General features: G+C 45.0%; 1 protein-coding gene across 1 annotated transcript; it reads left to right on the top strand.

Annotated features, from left to right (window-relative positions):
• Positions 1–11,863: 11,863 nt before the first annotated feature.
• LOC308164686 (RNA-binding motif, single-stranded-interacting protein 1-like) lies at positions 11,864–21,169 on the top strand (the record flags this gene model as incomplete). The annotated part of the gene is made up of 3 exons (XM_080550758.1): positions 11,864–11,927; positions 13,921–13,946; positions 20,084–21,169. The coding sequence occupies 3 exons, from the start codon at positions 11,864–11,866 to the stop codon at positions 21,167–21,169; spliced, it is 1,176 nt and encodes a 391-aa protein (XP_080406884.1).
• Position 21,170: the final 1 nt, after the last annotated feature.

Genomic DNA, 21,170 nt, shown 5'->3' with positions numbered 1-21,170 from the left:
CGTCAGCTTCCTTTAAAGGCAAAGCTAGTAGATCTGCTCTAAGCTTAGAGTACCTCATAGCTTCCTTCACACAATCGTGTGGTTCCCCATCTTCTGGGGTTGGCAAGGTCTCTGCTGGGTTAAGTGTGTTACATCTTAGTAATGTTACATCTTCCCTTTCCAACATCCTGTAATAATTCCTAATCCTAGGCATCGTCAAAGTATACTTGCCTTGATTCAAAAGATTCCTTAGACTGTGGTGGCAGAGAATGGTGATTGGGTACCCCATTGTTAAGGTTGTTGCCTTCTCGTACATAAGATATGCCCCGGCCATTGCTCTGTAGCATGGCGCGAAACCCATTTCTACCTCTGAATATGCGACAGAGTAATAGGCTATGGGCTGTGGACTAGGTCCAATGCCTGTTGGTTGCGTAAGAACAGCGCAGGCATACTTCCCTTTGGCTGAAGAAGAAACATACAATCCAAATTCTTTGGAATAATCTGGAAGCGCTAAAGCTGGCGCTTCTTGCAATTTGTGTTTAATTGTCTCAAACGCCAAATCAGCTTCCCTTGTCCAAGTAATGCAACATTGGAGTTTATCACTACCTGTTTCCTTAATCATCCCCCTCAATGGAGCGACCAGTCTAGTGTAATCCTCCACCCATGCTGAACTATACCCAGTAATGCCCAAAAACATCATCATTTCCCTAACCGTTCGTGGTTTTGGAGCCTTCTGAATAGCTTCCAAGTGTTCATTAGTGACACTGCGATGTCCCTGTGTAATAGATTGTCCTAAGTAAGTTACCTTTTCCTGGCAATACTGTAGCTTCTTTTTAGACACCTTGTGTCCCTTCTCCGCCAAAACCTTTAACAGTTTAACGGAATCCCTGTGACATGTTTCTTCATCTGGGGCACAAAGGAGTATGTCATCCATGTACTGAATGGCAGTACTACTTATCGTCTGCCCTAACCCGTCTAAGTCCTCCTTCAAGACCTGATTAAAAACATGAGGACTGTGTTTGTACCCTTGTGGCATTCTGGTATATTGATAATGTTGACCTTTGTAGGTAAACCCAAATAACCCTTGACTTTCTACACTAAGAGGTATAGAAAAGAAAGCCCCGCATAAATCAATCACTGTAAATACTTTGGCTGTAGATGGAATCTGAGTCAACAGCACATGAGGATCAGGAACTTCAGCTGGATAGCTGACAACTACCTCATTCACAGCCCGTAGGTCATGTACCAGACGATATGAACCATCAGGTTTCGTTACTGGCAGAAGAGGTGTGTTACTTAACGGATATTGAGTTATCTTCAAGACTCCTGCCTCTAACAATCCTTTGATCTGTGGCTCAATTCCATCAATTGCTTCCTGTTTCAATGGGTATTGGTTTTTCCAAGGGGGTTTTGCACCCGGTATGAGTTCAACTCTCAATGGACGAGCTGATTTCACAAATCCAATGTCTGTACTGTTCTTTGCCCACAGGTCTGCTGGCACATTCTGTATCATTTCTTCTCTGAGGTCTTTTTCAGGTTGTACAGGAAGGATTAGCTGGTTCATTAGCTTCACAGTCTGCGGATGTCCTATTCCTTGAGCAGAGATCATCAGTTTTGTGAACTGTCCATCAATGCTCCTCCAGATAGCAGGGTTTTCTTTTGTCGTTACAAATCTGGCTTTTTCTGAGTCTGCCATCATTGCCCCTAAATGCTTCTGTTTATAGTGTTCAGATATCATAAGTGTCACATGAGGGATGCTACCCTCAATCTTATGCTCCTGATCTAGATAAGTGTCACTGTTTATCTTCATAGCCACTCCCTGAGGGCCTAGGATTATACAACTTGTACTAAGCTGTACCTGTTTTGGCTGATGCTTCAGCCACTCATCTGGGTTTGCATCTGCAACTTCTCTAAAATACTGGAGTGTACAATGCAATGGATCAGTAGGCCTTCTGGCCTCTGACATGTGTGCCAGGATATAATTGTCCCACATCCTTGCTGGTTCCATTAGGTCTGGGCTAAGCCCTCCCACCCAATACACCATAGATGCGTTGTTGTCCATCATGACAGACAGCTGTCTGTTCTCTTGTGGCACTGTCACCCGACAGCCGTCAGGTGTGCATTTCACTGTACAGTTCAATTGGCATAGTGCATCTCTCCCTAGTAGCCCTATTGGCGTGTGTTCTGATACAAGTATTGACAGATCTGCTCTCTGTCCTTTGTACTCTAAGCTTACAAGCTCAGTAGTAGGGATCAGCTGTTTAATTCCCTCGAATCCGATTGTCTTCACATATTTCCCAGACATAGGAAGGTGCGTGGCATCTTCAGGCTTCAGACAGGTGTAGGCTGCTCCACTGTCCACCATCAATTCTAATGGACGTTGGTTGACCGACACCCATATGGTAGGTTCATCTTCAGGCCTGTTTGTCACCACCAGCTGGCACCCCCCTCTCGGATCTTCTGGGCACCCCTATAGCCCAGCTGCTGGGCCTCCGTAGGGGTTCACCACTCCTGGAGCCGGTGTAGCAGGGGGCCTATATCTTCCTTTTTGTTTCCCCCCTGCGCCCCCCTGGTTCTTCTTCCAGCAGGTACGGGCTAAGTGTCCATCCTGGCCGCATTGGAAACATGGTCCTAACATCTTCTTCCCGGCTGCGGTCCATCCCTCTTGTGGTGGTCCTTGGCCAGGCTGGTTGTATGGCTGGTACGGAACCACTTGCACCCCTGGTGGCCCCTGTGGGTATGGATACCCCCCTTGTGGCCCCTGTGGGTATGACTGGGGAGGGACAGTTTGCAGTTGCTGTGGCTGAGATGGGACCTGTAGGGCTATGGTCTGCACTCTCTCTCTGGTTTTCTTGCCTTCAGTCAATTGTACTTGAGTTAGTTTTCTGAGTGAGTCTTCGTCTTGTGCCTTCTGTATCTGAATCTTCTTTCTAAATAATTCTACTTGGTGTGCTACGTTGTCTATATAAACAGCCTTGTTCATGTGTCGTAGCCCCACCACTTCTGCTAACTTGTTCTTAACTGGGATAGGGAGACCTTGTTGAATCTTTTCCCTGATTATGGCTTTTTCTAACGGGTTATCTTCGGCATCCTTCCCTGTCACACTTCTCCATTGAGAGTGCACACGGGCTACAAAACCCCTGGGATTCTCATCTTCTCCCAGTGGCATCACAATGATATTGTCTGGGTGAATGTGAGTAGGGTATGTCTCTCTGATTGCCTTCCACAGCCTGCCTCTGTTTGCTGCGAAGAGCTCTGGGTCATAAACTGATGTACCGATATATTTATGAAGTCCTGCCTTCGTCAATATTTCCTGCATGGTGTCCAATCCTGTAATAAAGGCTAAGAGTCTTTTCAGGTCTCCCATTGCGGCCTGCGTCCCTGTCAGTCTCACGTCCATCTCGGTAGTCCATGGGTGACCCCCATCTTCTAGGACTGGGAGTTTTTCGATCACTTCAGACAGATCTGTATGACCCCAAGGACGATATTCTATCTTGTTATCTCGAATCAGCACCGGGAAGGTCCCCTGAATTTCCTCTTCCTCCGATGCCTTCCCTCTTGGTCTTAGGCCATAATTGCTTACTAGTGGCTTCGTTTTTTCGTCCCGCCTTGGTGTCGCTGTAGACCTTGGGAGGTTCGGCTGGGATGTATGATGTGATGTCACTTGAGCTACCTGTTCTAACAGTTCCTCTATCTGTCGTCTGTGACTTTCCTCCTCTCTTAGGCTTCTCTCTTGGAGTTTTCTTGCCCTCTTTCTTAACTCCTCCTTATCCTTTTTCACCCTTTCTTCCTCCTCTTCCTCCAACATCTTCTTCTTTTGCTTTAAGCTCTCTTTCTTCTTCTCTATCTTCAGAGACTCCTGCTCATCTTCAGAACCACTTTCTTCTTTTCCCTTTTTATAGCGTCTTGTCCTTCCCTGTTTTTCGGCCCTGGCTATTAGTTTTCTGATCTGAGCACTGTAACCTCCCTGTGCATTGCTGTCAGCACCTGAACATTCGCCATCACCTCCACTGCCATCTTCACTGTCATCTGTCTTGTTCTCTGGTTCGAAATCCACGGTCACTTTCGCTCTTCCCCTCTCTAGTACATTATCACCCTCATCTTTGATAGTGAAGGCTCCGTTCGTACTTAGGACGGGGACCTGAGGGTAGATCCGCTGAGAATTGTCCTCCAGTATCTTGGCATAGGGAGGAGGACTGGAGATTGGAGCTGTGTGTGAGAATGGAATGTTCACTTTCTCTTCCATTGCTTTGGCCAATTCATCTCTTTTTTCTGGATCCATGTGAGCTGTTTTCTCATTCCAAGCTAATGCTACTTTCTGCCCCTCTACCTTGAAGAGGTCTAAAATAGCTAACTCTAACCTGCGTTTCTCTGATCTAATCTTTCCTTTTTGATGCGCCTTATGTGCATTGATAAGTATCTCCAATGTTGCAATTAATTGTAAGTCAAAGGTGCCCTCTTCTGGCCATGGTTGTTCAATGTCTGCCCAACGAATATTCCATTTCGTTGACATTTTGCTAATCTCCTTAACAAGAGGATTCATTTTTTCCACTATAGCCACAGGGGATGAATTTGCTAATATTCCCTTATCTGTATTAACAGCCCTCACAATTTTACTGGGTTTGGCTCCCATGTCTGAAATATTTATACTGCTCAATATGCTGAAAGTATGCTATAAGGTGTACTTTTCTTACAACCCACCTTCTGTTGCCGTATCTGCTAAACAGATGCTAGTCCAACTTTTAACTGTGTCAACTGTCTACACAGAACATTACAATTCAGAACAACGGATTGTTTCAGTGGTATTGTGTATTATTGACTTAAATGTAATCTATGTGTGTGTGTTTTAATCTAAATGTTTTTCCCTTATTGTGTATGAATGTGTGTCACTTAATTGCTCAATCAATACTAATTATAGTTCAGGTCAACTTTAATTATTAAACTACAAAGGCTGTTCAACACAATTATCAAATTACAAAGGCAGGTCACGCTCTAAGTCTTTCTGATCCACAAACCCTTGATTGATCAATCCTCAGATAGAAACTGTTCTGCTATTCTTTAATCAAAAACTGTGAAAAAGAACTTAACTTGAAATAAAAAGATGTAAAACACGAATATTAATTACAACCTGTAAAGAAATCGATTTATTATTTGGAAGGAATAAAATGATTAATTATTAATTACAATCTGTAAAGAAATCGACTTGTTATTTGAAAGGAATGCATAATTAATTAGACTTAGTCATTGACACTTCATTGATGTAAACCTGTGAAAGAAAACGTTATCATTGGACTATTACAATCTGTCCACTAGATAATAAACATTACGTTCTAACATCTTATGTTCCAACAACAAGCAACCGACTTGTCTTATCGTGTTCCGTCCACTAGATGGCGGCAAGTTCCTTCCATAGATCTGATAGGTTCAGATGGAATCTGATTCTGCAAGCAACCGAAAATGTCTTATCGATTGCTTCAGACCACCCTGCCGTGATCTTCAAGTCACAACCTATTATTTTCTACAATCCATAAACAACTCAACTTTCAAGCGAAAGGAATGAACGATTAGTTAGAATTATTCATTATATAATCATACACATTGATTTAAAACTTGTGGAATCAATCAATTGTTTTGTGAAAACAGAAAATGAATGATCTGAATAATTAATTCAACCAATAAGCAATTAATTAAATCAACTAAAGTAATGTAATACTGAACAGTCATTCACAACATCAATCTATGCATCAACCTCCTAGATTCCTTCACCAACATTCTTTATTGCGGGGAAAGGTGAAAGGCAAGAAAGCAAAATGGAGGAAAAAAGAATCCGTGCTCAGAGACCCAGTCTCTGCTGGTCTACGCCCCTCTCCGCGCATGCGCCCGCTTTTCACCAGACTTGCGAATGAGACTCAGCAAATATCCCCAAACTACTTTAAAATACCCCAACGATCAACCCACTATCCTTATACCACTACAGTCTATGTGAAATGGATTCAACCTTATCCCATGAGATGAGCAATGCAATCGATCAAATTCAGCTTCCCTTGTAGTAGAAAGGATTTTCAGCTCTGTTGTGTGTTTTAGGGCGAAAAGCGCGTGTGTTTGAAATGAGACACGCAGAAAGGGAGGGGAGGGGCTCTACCCCACGGTTTTTCCTTGAAAAACCACGGTCTTTTTCACAACTTTTGTTTTCACAAACAAAGCACATTCACGACTCAACAATTTCAAGATTATCTTTCAATGCAGTTAAACTATTAGTTACCAATTTAATCTCATTCTAATATTTTCCAATGCCCATGCTTTCCACGTTTTCTCCCTCAAGAGGAATCTGAGCGCCTGCGGGCGTACAGCTCGTCTTGACGGCGCTAAAGCAATTAGCTCCGCTCACTGCTCTGCTCTGCTCTGCTCACAATGGTCCTTTTGTCTTATCAAACAGGAATTCTCATTCCTTTTACATACAATAACACAATTATCAGCTCTCTTCTGATTTATCACAAGATATCAGCCCACTGTGAGAACGTCTTCCACGCAGTATTCTACTGACAGCGCATTCGCAAAACGCGCACTGAAGCAATTCATTCTTTGCTCCACAACACACACACGATACTTCTACAATATCGTACAATTACACATTTATGTACAAATACAGATTTCTAAATCCGGCTCTTTAAATTCAATCCAATTGTAATTATCTTATATTTCTAACAGATACTCAACACAAATCTAAATTCTTTTGTTTATAGCTTAAGACCATTTATTACAAAATTACATCAAAGCTGGAAGTCTGAAGTCTGAAGTCTGGCAGAGAGAGAGAGACAGAGAGAGCAGGGAGGTGGAGCAGAGAGAGGAGGAGGGGGAGCAGAAGTCAATGGGTTACAGGCACAGAGAGAGAGAGAGAAAGAGAGAGAGGGGGGGAAATGGTACTTACCTCCAGGCGCTGAGAGAAGTGAAGAGATGCAAAAATTGACGGTCACTATAATCACTTATAAGCTATATATATTTACTCGTGGACTAGGCTCGCCATATATTTCGTATATTTTGGTATCTGTTACTGCTAAAAATGAAGAAGAGTTCTTGAGCAAATTTAAGAATGTTTATTCAAAAAAAACAGGTTACACAGCATGGCCCCTCAATGGAGCTGGTGGTCCGAATCGGTCACAGGATATGAAGTCAAAGATATGGATATGAAGAAAAAGATATGGATATGAAGAAAAAGAGATGGATATGAAGAAAAAGAGATGGATATGAAGAAAAAGAGAAAGAGCCAATCTGTGTACAGGATTTTATACCCCCCCCTGTCACTGTCGCTGAGCCAATCAAAACAGAGTCCACGTCATTTTAATTTGGTCAGATACAAAGTTTGCCAGTGAGGTCATCCTGTAAATAGGATGTTATTCCATCCTAAGGATCCTTTGCTGTGTATTATCTGCCATACCTGAAGGCAGATAATGTACTCTGCATTGGTTTAATGCAATTCACCCTATGGTCTAATACAATTCTAATGCAATTTATGCTATGGGCGTCTTGCTGGCTCAGGCCCTAATGCAATTATATCTACCCATGATGATATTACAGCCTCTGCACATGCTGGTCAAAAGGCCATTGTGTGTATTAGAGGGCCATTGCTATGGTTACAGAGCATGAAAATACACGACAATAGCGAGACCAGACACTTTAGAAACACATTTCCCAAGCATAAAGTGTTTTTTATTGGTTTTTATAAAAACGCAACACCGTGTATACAATCAATTAATCAAACAATCAGACATTTAAGACATTACATTCAACAACAACCAACATTAAACTAACTAAAGTGCTCAGTGTTCAGTGTATTGTCCAGTGTAGTGTAATGTTCAGTGTTCAGTGTTCAGTGTCCAGGTTCCAGTGTCGGTAGGAGGCAGGGGTAAAAAACCTGTTCGCTGTGCATCCGGGAAAAAAATTCCCCTGCAGCCCTCTAGTTGTAGAGCGACTACTATCCAGTTTGCCCACCAGTGCAAAGCCGTGGCTCCCCCACCTCCCTCCCCCGAGGGACCCCACACACCCGACTCACCCGACCCGCCCCACCACCGGCGCATCCGGCCCAGCCCACCAGGCTCAGACTCCTGTAGCCCTTCACGAGGCTAGCCGGACCAGGCGCCCCAGCGGCGGAGCAGATCGAGCACGCAGGCCGACCGGAGGCCCCTGAGGAGAGGCCCAGAGAGCTCGGCGCATGGCAGGCAAGCAGAGGCGAAAAACCTGTACACAGCTTATCCAGGGAAAAAGCTCCCTGGCTCTTCTCAGCTTGTTCCGGGCTGGGGGTTGGGGGTTGGCGGGTAGGGGACTGGGCCTGTAGCTGGGGGCCTGGAGTTGGGGGGGGGTGGCCCGGAACAGGGGGTTTGGGGTCGCTGAGTTGGAACCTGGGGTTGGTGCTGGGGTGACGTGGTGGTTCCCGCCGGTCTCTGCTCCTGGGTCTGGAAGCCTGGGTAGGTGTCAGAGCTGGATATGACATGTGCCTGAAAAGATACAGGAGTGAGAGAAGGGAGGTGTGCATGGTTTGTGTAGTGTGCATTTTGGTGTCAGGCGGGTGATCTGTACTTCCCTGTGACCCAGTGGTGTTGGTCATCCTGGTGCTGGTGGTGCTGGCAGAGACGGCTGGTTCGGCTGTGGGTTGTGTGTGGTGATATTCTGGTGAGGGTAGGAAGTGGGTCAGTGCTGTGTACATGTGTAGGTGGTGGAAGGTGCAGTAAACTTCCCTGTTGGTGTTGTGCGCTGCTCCTCTCCTGGTCCTTGTGATGGTGATACTGCTGACCAGGGCTTGTGCTGGAACGGTGGTGAAGGTGATAGTGCAGGAACTGGTGGTGTAGTGAGGTAGGCCCGGGGTGGGGGGGGGGTTGGGCGATGCGGCGCGGCATGGGGGGCGGTTTAGAGGATGACGTCCTTCCATCTCTCCACCCCCCACACCGCTCTTGCTTGATCCGGGTTATTTTTAAAGTCAACAATAGCATGGTCCCTGAGGAAGAGGGTGATTCTCCTCTTTTTCAAGTGCTATTCAAGCTCTTATCTTCCCATAAGGGGCATGTAGTGTCTTTCGCCTCATCAGTACAGAATTCTCTGATCTTGTCAAAAAGGTATTATAGGTCTATAACCTGGGGGGTATTCCATCAACATCGCTAAAGGAAAATCCAGGTTTAGTCTGACAAGTCTCGCGAGAGTTCCTAAAAACATCCAGGCATATTCTGACAAGTCTCGCGAGAGTTATCCAAAAAAGGCCGGGATTTTCCTTTAGCGACGTTGATGGAATACCCCCCAGGTCTCGCTGGTTGGGAAGGCATTTCGTTTAGCTGCCTGTCAAATCATACTTAATCGGACTCGGGAGTATGACAATGAGGAGAACATAACTGTTTATTGAGAAACAATTGATAGGATACGTATATAAAGAAATACCACAATGTCTAGATGTATAACATTTTATTGAACAGTGCAAGCATGTAGGCTTCTGGCGTGACACGGCTAGCCTAATTTCCGTTCATATGCCTTTTATCAGATAAAATAAAATAGAATAAAACTCTTTGAAAATAAATAGGCTTTAAATTAACTTGCAATGCGTATAGGCTACTTTCCGTTCGATGTTACAGCCGGCCTATGCCTTTTCTCAGATAGATAGGGGATAGCCCTGTAAGCTCATACGGGTCTGTATGTCGTCCTGAAGACCGGCTGTTAGATCATATCGCTGAAGTTTGTCTCCATCTTAGTGTAAATGTTGTCCATTTCGTTTGTTATCCTTGTTATTGTGCGATAAAGTTAAGGCGCTCCGCTTCGGGCCACCATTTTCAGCTGAGCGCCGGGCACGCGCACACTCATGCACGCGCGGCGCTGCCCGGGAGGGAGGGACCCGCCCCCTTTGGTTAGCCTATAGGCTGGCTGGGGGGGGCGGGTCCTTCTCTCTCAGGCGGTGTTGTGTGTGTGTGGGTGTGTGTGTGTTTGGTGCTCAGCTGAAAATGGTGGCCCGAAGCCAATTTGAATACAATTCGCTACGAATTGTATTAAAATTGTGCTTAGAGAGAATTATTTTCACCGGACATTATGTCCGACGAGTTTTGAATTTGTCGGACTTCAACTAATTTTACCGGACAAAGACCGGTAATTACCGGTTAACGGAAACCCTGACTAGTATGAACTACTAGTTCGTATGATCTTACCGTTGTCATTCTTGCACTACTAGTCGATATGCCCTTGATCGGTTTGACAATGGAGATTCTCTCCGCGGTTGTGCAGCTGGAGAACCAGTTGCAGATGCCGTAGGTGAGGATGCTCTCCACTGCGCCGCGGTAGAAGGCCACCAGTATCTCCTGCTTGTTGTGTTCCTTCCTGAGGACTCTCAGGAAGTAGAGCCGCTGTTGTGCCTTCTTGATGGTGGCTGCTGTGTTGTTCTTCCAGGACAGGTCATCCTGTATGTGCACCCCCAGGAATCGGAGGGTTGAGACTCTCTCCACGCTCTCTCCGTCGATGAGCAAGGGCTGGACCTCAGATTTTTTCCTCCTGAAGTCCACGATGATTTCCTGGGTCTTTGACTTGTTCAGCAGCAGGTTGTTAACCTTGCACAGCTTGCTCAGCTGCTCTACCTCATCCCTGTACGCCGCCTCGTCCCCCCCCGAGATGCAGCCCACCACGGTGGTGTCGTCTGCAAACTTTACGATGGAGTTGCTGGGGTGGACGGGGGTGAAGTCGTAGGTGTAGAGGTTGTAGAGGATGGGGCTTAGCACGCAGCCCTGGGGGGACCCAGTGCTGAGTCTGAGGGCTGTGGAGGTGTGGGAGCCCACCCGCACCCTCTGGGGGCGGTCGGACAGGAAGTCCTTGATCCATGCACATATAGAGTGTGATAGTCCCAGGTCTAGTAGTTTGGTCACTAGCCTGTCTGTAAGGATGGTGTTGAAGGCAGAGCTGAAGTCCACAAAGAGCAGTCTCGCGTAGCTGTTTCCCCTCTCCAGGTGGGATAGAGTGGCGTGGAGAGTCGTCGCGATGGCGTCCTCTGTGGACCTGTGGGCTCTGTAGGCGAACTGGTATGGATCCAGGTTGGGCGGGAGGCGTGTGAGTATGTGGGCCCGGACTAGTTTCTCGAAGCACTTCATGATGATTGGTGTGAGTGCCACCGGGCGGTAGTCGTTTAGGCAGCTCACCGTGCTTTTCTTCGGGACTGGGATGATAGTTGAGGTTTTCAGGCAGGGTGGGATGGTGGCCTGGGACAGGGACTGGTTGAAGATGTTGGTGAAAACCTCGGCCAGCTGGTCGGCGCAGTCCCTCAGCACCCGTCCCAGGACGCCATCCGGCCCAGAGGCTTTCCTGGGGTCCACCGCCTTCAGCACGCGTCTCACTTCATGCTCTGTAAGGGTGAGGCTGCTGAGAGCTGGAGAGAGTGGTGTTTGTGTTGTGGTTACCTCCGTTCGCCCCTCGTCGAACCGGGCGTAGAAGGAGTTCAGCTGTTGATTAGGATGCACTGAAGTAGTGACAGTTCATGCAGGATTACCATTGTCTTGACCAATACATAAATCGTTTGCATGGCTTGGACTGGATTTTTGCCACTGAAGGATTTGTGGTCAGGTTGAGTCATTCAGTTTTGTGCATAAGATATGAAGTAAATGGGTCTTTGGGTACTGTTATCTGGTGGATCATGTACCGGTAGGCTGTTTATAGGTTTACCTTGCCTATAAACAGCCTACATGACCCAAATGAACCTTGACATGAACACCCTGTCATTAGTAATCATTAAAGAGCATTTTCTTAGTTGGTACTCTGCAGCGAGATGCAAAAGATAATGTATGAATTCTCTGTACTTAAGCGTACAGATGATGACATAGAGGTACCCTGCCCTTTTAACTTGGCAACATTAGCTCAGAAAAGGCAAGACATGGAAAGCTTCTTCAAGAAGGTCAATGGAGCATCCTGGGATGAAGGGTCAATCAAAATCACAAGTAAGAAACTGTGTTCCTTCTTTGAGGAGAGCCTTAGAGGAATAACTAATAGTCTTAAGGAAATCCTGAAAAAAGATTTCAAGATTGAATTAATTGTCTTAGTGGGAGGTTATGCCTCAAGTAAGATCCTGCAGAGTCACATTAAGAAGAAGTTTGGAAATCAGTGCAAAGTGCTCTGCCCTCTTGATCCCCAGGAGGTCATTGTCAAGGGAGCTGTCCTTTTTGGGGTAAACCCTAAGGTGATGTCAGCACGAGTAAGTGGCCTGACTTATGGGATTGCTGTTTCTGCCATCTTTGATGAATCTGCGCACAAACCTGCAAAGAAGTTCACAAATGAAGACGGAGAGTGGTGTAATGACATATTTGAGAAACTGGTTTATATGGATCAGTCAGTGGGTTGTGATGAAGTCAGGGAGCACAGCTTCTCTCCCATAAAAACAGATCAGACAGGAATGACCTTCACCTTTTACAGCACAGATAGACGCAATCCTAAATCTATCAAGTATGTAGATGAGTGGGGAATAGAACAGATTGGCTCCTTCACTGTTCCGATGCCTGACATCCTTGGGGGCAAGGCCCGCAAAGTCAGGTTAGAAATCAAGTTTGGCTCCACAGAAATGAAAGCCACAGCCACTGACATAACTTCAAATAAAACTGAGAATATCAAACTTGACTTCATGAGAAAATCATAATGTCAAAATTCACATTATGTTTCTAAATTGACAATCTTTCCTTTCCACGAGACTTAATCTACTGAAACACCTTAATGTAGGTACATTCAGTGAGACAACATCATTAGATTTTTGCTTATTATCTTATTGTTTCATACAGTATAATGTTATTGCACTATATGTTATACATTTAGATTTGTTAATTGATTTAATTTACTTACTCCTATATTTCCGATCTTTTAACACAATACATTGCACCTAGATCACTTAGATCGTCTGACCAACGGCTTTTAATTGTCCCACGGTCTAGGCTCAAAACAAAGGGTGGCCGAGCTTTTACTGTTGTCGCTCCAACATTATGGAATCGCCTCCCCCTCACTGTCAGTTTAGCTGGGTCTGTACCACTTTTTTTAAAAACATTTAAAAACCCAATTATTTTATATAAGTTGTTTTCTCGTTTTACTTCTTGATATCTGTATTGATTTTATCATTTTATCATTTGTTTCATTGCTTTTGTGAAGTGCTTGTTTACATTTTATGAATTATACAAATATATTTTATTTGTTGCCTGTTTACTTGCTGTGTTATGCTGTATACTACCAAATGTACTGTGAAGCACTTTGTGACTGCTGTCTTGATAAGTGCTATACAAATAAATAAAAGTAAAGTAAAGCAAAGTACTCTTAATACAGTAAATGTTGTACATAAACATACCAATGTGTTCTTTCCACAGCAAATAACCCACTGTGACACAGTGAAACTTCCCTTTTCCCTTTTCATGTAAATTCTTGTGTCATATATTTTTCAATTGTGCTGTGATGTTGATATTAATTAAACAACATGCATTGTAAATCATTCAGGGTAATAAGATTCTAATCATAAAAATGTTTTGTATTTGACTGTAGTTGGAGTATGAAGTTGCCTGTGATGAAAATATACAATAAACTGACACATACCATGCTCATAGTCTTTCTGTTTCAGTCACCTGACAACACCCAGGGAATCCATCTCTTATGCTAACCCACATGGTATTCACTTACATCAATAGACCAAAAACAAAAAGCAACCATCCCCATAGCATTCACAGTACAGTAACCTAAAACATCTCAAAGGATATAGTTGGGATAGAAGTTGGATTAGTGTTTTTAGCATGTGTTTTAAGCATCCAGTGTATAGTTCCCAAAGAACATTTTTTTTTATATCAATCAAACTTCAGAGAAATGCTTTGTCCTGAATTTGGCAGTACAATATGACTCTAAAGTGAGGTTTGCACCCAATCATCTCTGACAATGGTAAGGGTTTGCTGTAAGGTGTGGACACAGGTGCGGTGCAGAGGAAGAAGCAGGCGGTAGGCAGCGAATGCAAAATAAAAAATATCTTTACTGAGAAAAGGACAAGGGCAGAAATACAAAATATGGACTAACACGAAAACAAAGAAACTGTAAGATCAAGGTCTCAATACTTGCGTTAGGAACAGACTATCTTGACATGGAACACGTCACATGACAAGATACACAGAGCAGACTGAGCAGGGAGTGCAGAGGAGTGAGGGCATCAGTAACACAGGAGAGCAAACACACAGGTGCCCTACATTACATTAGTCCATAATGAGCTGAGACACACAGGTGCCCTACATTAGTCCATAATGAGCTGAGAGTGGAGGGGCTCCATGGGTCGGACATGGACACCTACTTCGAAAACAAGGTTGGTGACATTAGCAGCAACTTTCCCCCTCCTCCTACCAACGCTGCTAACACCCCTTCCAGACTCTCTGCTCGACACTCGGTCCCTGGCTTATAATTTCCCCCCCCCCTTTCCCTGATGAGATTCTCACACTGATCACATCCAAGCGGGCAACCACCTGCCCTCTCGATCCCATCCCCTCCCCTCTTCTCCATTTCCTCCGACATCCTTCCTTACCATACCACCGTAATCAACTCCTCCTCAACTTGTCGATGACCTGAATGGAGACTACTGACACTGTACATACTCTGTGTTTTGTCCCCCGCCCCCACCTGTGGTGTATGTCCCCACCTGTCCTACCCGCTGTACATACCTTATGTTTTGTTGTATTGTTCTTCCCATGTTGGATGTATGTTTATCTTGTAGATAGTACTAGTTATTTGTCTGTATTATCTTGTAGATAGTACTAGTTTTTTGTCTGTCTTACATGTAACGATGAATTGAGTATCAAGGACCCCAATTGAAATAAGCCAGTGGCTTTCTTGGGTTTTTATCCTGTTAGTTGACCTTGTATGTAATATGTACTTTCATGTACCTACTTCTGCAAATCTTCTAATAAAGTTCTCAATCAATCAATCAATCAATCCTTATACACAGGATCTGTCCCGGCTGCCTTCAAAATAGCCAGAGTCAAGCCTGTCCTCAAGAAACACACCCTTGACCTGTCCTCTGTCCACAACTACAGACCAGTATCCCTTCTCTCCTTCCCTTCCAAAACCCTTCAACGTGCTGCATCCAAGCAACTGATTATCTCCGGAAGATGGAACATCTGGACACCAACCAATCCAGCTTCAAGGCTGGGCATTGCACTGAGACTGCTCTCCTTGCTGTCACAGAGGCCCTCCACTCTGCTCAAGCTTCCTCCCTCTCCTCTGTTCTCATTCTCCTGGACCTGTCCGCTGCCTTCGACACAGTCAACCACCAGATCCTTCTCTCCATCCTCTCAGAACTGGGCATCTCTGGCACTGCACTCTCCTGGTTTGCTTCCCACCTGGTGGGTCGCTCCTACCAGGTGACTTGGAGAGAATCGTTGTCTTCTTCATGAACCCTCACCACTGGGGTCCCCCAGGGCTCTGTCCTAGGGCCCCTACTGTTCTCCCTCTATACCAGCGACTGGCAGAGACTATGTCTCCTAAGATTTCTACTTCCCCCCTTGTACTGTATCTCCTGTGTCCATTTCTTTCTTTTTTTAAATAAAAAAGTATTACTTCTTCTATCCCAATGACTGCCAATGGCCCCTGGCCTGAACTAGATTACTCTTTCTGCTACGACTGATGAATTGATGGTTCACTTGCTTAGCCAAATGTATCGATTGTAAGTCGCTTTGGAATAAGGCGTCTGCTAAATGCCAAAAATGTAATGTAAATGTAATTCATCTTCCTCATCAGAGACATCTACAATGTTGAGATATATCAAAGACTTGGAATACGTTCAAATCAGAATTTTCCACTGCAAAGATGAGGATGCTTTTTCTCTACAGCATTCTGTACAGATACCTTAATGCCAATCCTCCACACAACTATGTGTCTTATCAGTAAATTACATTCCTATTTTGAGCAGTGATGATAGTATCTCACAGATCACTAACTGGTACTTAGATAGTGGCATTGACACGACTTCCTTTAGCGAAAACGTCTTGAAGTGCAGTGTGAAAATACTTTATTGTGTGTGCCCTGATGGCCAGTATATTGCATAAACTAGAAAACGTGTTAGTCAGGGAGACACTGTTACGGTGGTGTCAGAGGGGAAGAGGACAACAATGTTGAGGTGCATGCCCAAGGTGTGGAACTTTATAAATAGGTAGAAATATAGCTGGCAACTTTGTACAGGTATTTACAAAACAATAAGCAGGACGATGACAGGACACTGAACATAAAGTGAAATGAGAGCTCTCTGTGGAGGGTCAGCACTAAGGTATCTGTACAGAATGCTGTAGAAAAAAAAATCTTGGGTCACTTGAATAGAATATTACAACAAATGCATCATGTGGTGTATAACAAAACAAACTATTACATCAATTTGGCCCGTTCTACACAACTTTATTATGTCTTGAAAGTAAAACAAGCAGAACAATCTTTATTCGCAAAATTCATCTAAAACCCATTGCAGACTAGATGTGTTGCTAGTTCTGTTGTATAAAAGTGTCTGCTAAATTGTAAAAGATCTTGCTCATATTGGTGGCAGCAGAATGAGTGTGTCATAACTGTCCTTGTGCTTGTTATACATTATCATAACTGTAAATATCAGGTTCAATTGTAACCCTCGGGTCAAGCAATTGGTGATATACGTATATAAGATATACCTGTGGGAGAGAGGTTCTCCCTTTTCACTCATCTCTTTCAGCGCTGTGCCATGGTGTCTGTGCCAGGGCTGTAGACTATTCCATTCTCTTCATCAATGATGAAAGTGGACACATCTGTAATACAGAACATGTTCAAATGAAACCACCTTCAAGCACAAAGCTCTTTTAGACGCCAACTATAGTATTCTTCAGATGAACAGAGGTGTCTTACAAAAAGGTGGCGACGGCACTGGATGAAGCTCTTTCATCATCTTGTCCAGTTTTTTCTTCATGCGTGTGTCATTTTCGGGGGTCAGCACGGGGTAGTCTTTTGGCTGCATAAAACAGTGTTGTGTTTGGAATATAATCAAACTTATAAAGACAAGCTTTGACTTTTGACTTCACACAACCATGTAGTTTTTTTTTTGTGCCAAACACACAACTAGTTGACAATGATTCCACCTTTATCACCAGTGTCTAATGTCTTTTCATAGGCCTAAAGACTACTTCTGTATTACCCGGCAGGATTCGACATTAACAGTTGCCCGATTGCCCGGGGCAAGTACAAAATGTGTGTGGAACTTTATAAATAGGTAGAAATATAGCTGGCAACTTTGTACAGGTATTTACAAAACAATAAGCAGGACGATGACAGGACACTGAACATAAACTGAAATGAGAGCTCTCTGTGGAGGGTCAGCACTAAGTACAGAATGCTGTAGAAAAAAAACCATCCTCATCCATCCAGAAAGACCAGTTTCTCTGGAACATTGCTGGCATACTCCAACCGTTAACTTAAGTGTGACATGTTTAATTTCTTCTTTCTATCACCTACAGATGTGCTTCACTTTATAACATTCCATCTATCCTGATGTTAATAAAGTTGTGTTTCACTGAATTGCCAATAAGTAGGCCAAATATTCAAATTCTAAAGATAAATATTTTCCAGTCTTTGCATCACTGAGATACCGTACTGGTACCGTACAAGGTAGTCATTCCAAACCTATGTGCCACTGTGTAAGAAATATAAAATCACATCTTAGGACACTTGAATAGAATATTACAACAAATGCATGTGATGTATAACAAACAAAAAAAACAATTACATCAATTTGGCCCGTTCTACAGAACTTTATTATGTCTTGAAAGTAAAACAAGCAGAACAATCTTTAATCGCAAAATTAATCTAAAACCCATTGCAGACTATAGATGTGTGATTAAAAGTGCCTGTAACATGACATCATTCACAATGGTGGGATTAACTGGCCTGATGCTTTGTTTCTAATAATACATATAAAGGCCAATGCACACGGCGTGCGATTTTGTCGCACACTTCGGTGGTGTGAATTGAGAATTGAATGTTGTCGTGCGACAAAATCGCACGCCGTGTGCATTGGCCTTAAGATTAAATCCATTCATAGGGCATGCTCTCTCTCATCCGTCCGTCCTGTCAATCTCAGAAATGCCCTAAAAACATAGTTTAGATTAAATCCATTCATTAATTCAACTGAAGATACTGCAGGGTGATGTGTTTATAATGATAGTAATTCACATCATTTTCATTGTGATGAGGTAGGACATTTGGACTTTCCTGCTGATCTAAAGCTTTACTGGCTTCTGTTCAACTGCATTTTGAGAGGTGTGGGATCTGTGTTGACAATGCTCTCTGTTTGGCAGGATCACAACAAGGCAATTCCTTGTTTCTGTTGGACTCCCAGGAGGTCTCCTTCACACTTTTTTTCTCTTGGCAGGGGCCAACATAGGCCCTGTGGTTTCACTCTTGCCCCTCTTTCTCTTCCCAGGGCTGGGTTCAAAGAGGATCTGAACCTTAGTCTTTGAGGGCAAGTTGAGCAAAAGAGGCCTTTGTGGGTTGTTAACTGGAGAAAAGTAGTCCTCAAACGCTCCATCATCTTCATTGGGACAGGAAGAAGCATTCACTGAGCCACTTGAGAGAGCAAAGGACCGTGCGGACAGATAGGGCTTACACACCGGCAGTTCCGAACGCCGGTTCGCGTTCGCGTGCCGAAACCTCTGAACGTTGGCGCTGTCTGGCGAACGATACACTGGTATGAACGCGGGCTCTTTCGTCAGACAGCGCCAACGTTCGGAGGTTTCGGCACGCGAACGCGAACCGGCGTTCGGAACTGCCGGTGTGAAAGAGGCCAGAGATGCAGAAATACTACAAGCATCTTTATTTGTGGTTGATTTACTTTCTATGGGGGACTGCACTGTATGTTTTTTGTTGACTGATGGTAATCCTTTTGCTTTGTTACTTCTGCTTGATCGTCTTGAGTTTCCTGGAACAGCCATGTCAAAGGTAAACACACTCTTGCTACCATCAGGACTCTCTGAAGAAATTTGTTTCTTGACTCCAGCTCTTTTGATTTTGGTCAACCTTGGCTTTTTGTCTTGTTTTATGCCTTCGTCTTCAGCTGATAAAGCAGGGAAAGGAATTGGATCTAATGATTTTGGTCTCGACACATCACTGCAAGGTGACAACCACTGGTCGTTCTTGTGCAGGGATTTTCCAGGACAGTTGTCACTAGTGTCTTCTTGTTGCTTCTTTCCATCTTTCTTCTTTGAGCAAGGCTGAGCACCAACATATGGGTCATCAGAATCCGTATCTGCATGGACAAAATATGAGAATAAGTGAAGTAATATAGGTTAATTCTAACCAGTCATTTTAATCAATCATCAAACTCATCTCCCATTAGGTAAGTATTACAGATTAGACCAAGAACAATCCAAAGCAGAGAATCAACAAAGGATTCCCAAGTCCTTACCCAGCTGGGAGATGTGTGATGGTGTATTCCCAAGAGAAGGCTCGAGTTCAGGTGATAATCTGGACTCTGCCATCTCTGAAGGTGTTTTTTATTGGTTTTTATAAAAACGCAACACCGTGTATACAATCAATTAATCAAACAATCAGACATTTAAGACATTTCATTCAACAACAACCAACATTAAACTAACTAAAGTGCTCAGTGTTCAGTGTATTGTCCAGTGTAGTGTAATGTTCAGTGTTCAGTGTTCAGTGTCCAGGTTCCAGTGTCGGTAGGAGGCAGGGGTAAAAAACCTGTTCGCTGTGCATCCGGGAAAAAAATTCCCCTGCAGCCCTCTAGTTGTAGAGCGACTACTATCCAGTTTGCCCACCAGTGCAAAGCCGTGGCTCCCCCACCTCCCTCCCCCGAGGGACCCCACACACCCGACTCACCCGACCCGCCCCACCACCGGCGCATCCGGCCCAGCCCACCAGGCTCAGACTCCTGTAGCCCTTCACGAGGCTAGCCGGACCAGGCGCCCCAGCGGCGGAGCAGATCGAGCACGCAGGCCGACCGGAGGCCCCTGAGGAGAGGCCCAGAGAGCTCGGCGCATGGCAGGCAAGCAGAGGCGAAAAACCTGTACACAGCTTATCCAGGGAAAAAGCTCCATCTCTGAAGCTGAGAGAATGCATTGATTAGAGTCACAGCAAGCAAACAGATTTCAACCCCAGCACGGTGAGCAGCAGCAGCAACAGCAGCACCACGGGCTGGGACCAGCTCAGCAAAACCAACCTGTACATCCGCGGGTTGCCCCCGGCAACCACCGACCTGGATCTAGTCAAACTCTGCCAGCCGTATGGCAAGATCGTATCGGCTAAGGCCATCCTTGATAAGACAACAAATAAATGTAAAGGCTATGGGTTTGTGGACTTTGACAGTCCAGCAGCAGCCCTGAAGGCAGTCCATGCCCTGAAGACGAGTGGAATACAAGCTCAGATGGCTAAGCAGCAGGAGCAGGACCCTACCAACCTCTACATCTCCAACCTGCCCCTGTCAGTGGACGAGCAGGAGCTGGAGAGCCTGCTGAGGCCCTTCGGCCAGGTCATCTCCACCCGCGTCCTCAGGGACTACAGTGGGAACAGCAGAGGGGTGGGCTTCGCCAGGATGGAGTCCACAGAGAAGTGCAACGCAGTGATCGCCCACTTCAATGGGAAGTTTATCAAGATGGTGCCAGGAACTTTGGCGCCCCCTGAGCCCCTGCTCTGTAAGTTTGCTGATGGTCAGAGGAAGAGGCACAGTCACAGTCCGTTTGTCCCCAACGGACGGACATGGCCCAGGGAGGCGGAGCTGCGACTGGGTGGGATGACTCTGGCCTATGATCCATCCTCAGCCGCTATGCAGAATGGGTATTACGCGTCTCCGTACACCCTGACTAACAGGATGATGGCTCAGACGGCCATGTCTCCTTATATGTCTCCTGTCTCCACCTACCAGGTGCAGAATCATTCTTGGATGGCCCATCAGCCTTACATTATGCAACACCCGGCAGCTGTGATGTCGCCCTCTGTGGACCACACCATCTCAATGCAGCCTACCGCCATGATGACACAGCAGATGGGCCATCTCTCACTGGGGAACAGCGGCGCGTACATTCCTGCTAACACAGCCATGCAAGGAGCCTACATCCCCCAGTATTCCCACATGCAGGCTGCTGCTGAAAACGGCACGCAGCAGCAGGTGGATTCGTCCAACAATTCCTCTCCATATAGTCAACAAAGCAAGTAAT

The sequence above is a fragment of the Nansenia antarctica genome (assembly GCF_963989245.1).
Source record: "Nansenia antarctica genome assembly, contig: SUPER_8_unloc_1, whole genome shotgun sequence".
Classification (NCBI taxonomy): Eukaryota; Metazoa; Chordata; class Actinopteri; order Argentiniformes; family Microstomatidae; genus Nansenia; species Nansenia antarctica.
The sequence above is the reverse complement of the archived record's forward strand: the minus strand, read 5'-3'. Positions and strand labels throughout refer to the sequence as shown.